General features: G+C 40.0%; 1 protein-coding gene across 1 annotated transcript in view; it reads right to left on the bottom strand.

Moving 5' to 3' along the window:
• Nucleotides 1-1,080, bottom strand: part of LOC104773132 (glycine--tRNA ligase, mitochondrial 1-like) — a 4,651-nt gene that overhangs the window by 1,863 nt on the left and 1,708 nt on the right. Inside the window, exons 4-7 of the mRNA XM_010497681.2 lie at nt 728-1,040; nt 418-642; nt 233-292; nt 77-157 (exon numbers count right to left, since the gene is read on the bottom strand). Coding sequence (XP_010495983.1) covers nt 77-157; nt 233-292; nt 418-642; nt 728-1,040 — 679 coding nt within the window. The remainder of the gene's footprint in view (nt 1-76; nt 158-232; nt 293-417; nt 643-727; nt 1,041-1,080) is intronic.

Raw genomic sequence — 1,080 nt, forward strand, 5'->3', positions numbered from 1 at the left:
TGTTCTTTATTATAAACCATCACCATGGGACAAAGAAACCTATTCAGTAAAACAATACACTTCAGTGTCAGTCTACCTCCAAAGATTCAACCACTTTCTTATGATCTCCCTTGAATGCAATACCCAAATCTTTCTTCACAGGAGTAATCACAAGTTGCTGAAACAAAAGGAGGAGAACCATATTAAGGACAAGTTGTAAAGACAGAGATGATGAAAATGTAGACTAGAATACCTCTACTTCTTTAGGTTCTGCAAATTTCTCTTCAGCCACAAGAGCAACGCCACTTTTTTCCTGCCATATTTACAACAGAAGGATCTACTTTAGTAAACTTAAAATAGGAATGCAATATGGGATTTGAATTATGTAGCTGTCGAAATGATGGGAAGCAGAGATAAAAAGAAAGGTAAGTTTCTTACGGAGTGAGCCTGTAAGTCGTATGCAGACCTATCTGCAATCCCAACACATTCAATCCACCCATATGAAGCCTCAATTTCAGCATCCCAGCAATCTGCTGCATAGTGGGCCATTTCATTTGCTAGATGCTGGCGGAAACGCAGCCGGTTCTTGTCTATGCCAATCTTGGTAAGGAAAAGATAAACTCTCCCAATGAAGTATCCTAGAGTTTCGTTGTTAATAGTTCCCTGTTCGTAATACATATTACAGTTAGAACAATTTTTTAGTTAAAAAAAAAGGGGGTCTATCTGTGCGAGTGAAATGAGTACTGACCTTGGCAACAGCTTCCCCAAGGCAGATCTTTTTAGCAGATTGGCCAGAGAGTTGGGCCTCTCTTGGAAACATAAGGAATTCCAATTCTGCTACATTAGAGAATTTAGGATGTGACTTATTCTCAGGGTCGACAAAGTGCTCAATTTCTGCCAGAGTGAATTCACGAACTCTAAGAGGCCCTTGACGTGGAGATATCTCGTTCCTGAAGGCTTGACCGACTTGAGCCGCGGCAAAGGGAAGTTTCTTTCCATTGTAGTAATACAAGTCTCTGAAGTTGACAAAAATGCCTTGTGCCGTTTCAGGACGCATGTAACTGAAACACATAAGAAAAACAAACTTGATGAGGAATAAAA

The sequence above is a fragment of the Camelina sativa genome, unplaced genomic scaffold, assembly GCF_000633955.1.
Source record: "Camelina sativa cultivar DH55 unplaced genomic scaffold, Cs unpScaffold00462, whole genome shotgun sequence".
NCBI classification, from domain to species: Eukaryota; Viridiplantae; Streptophyta; class Magnoliopsida; order Brassicales; family Brassicaceae; genus Camelina; species Camelina sativa.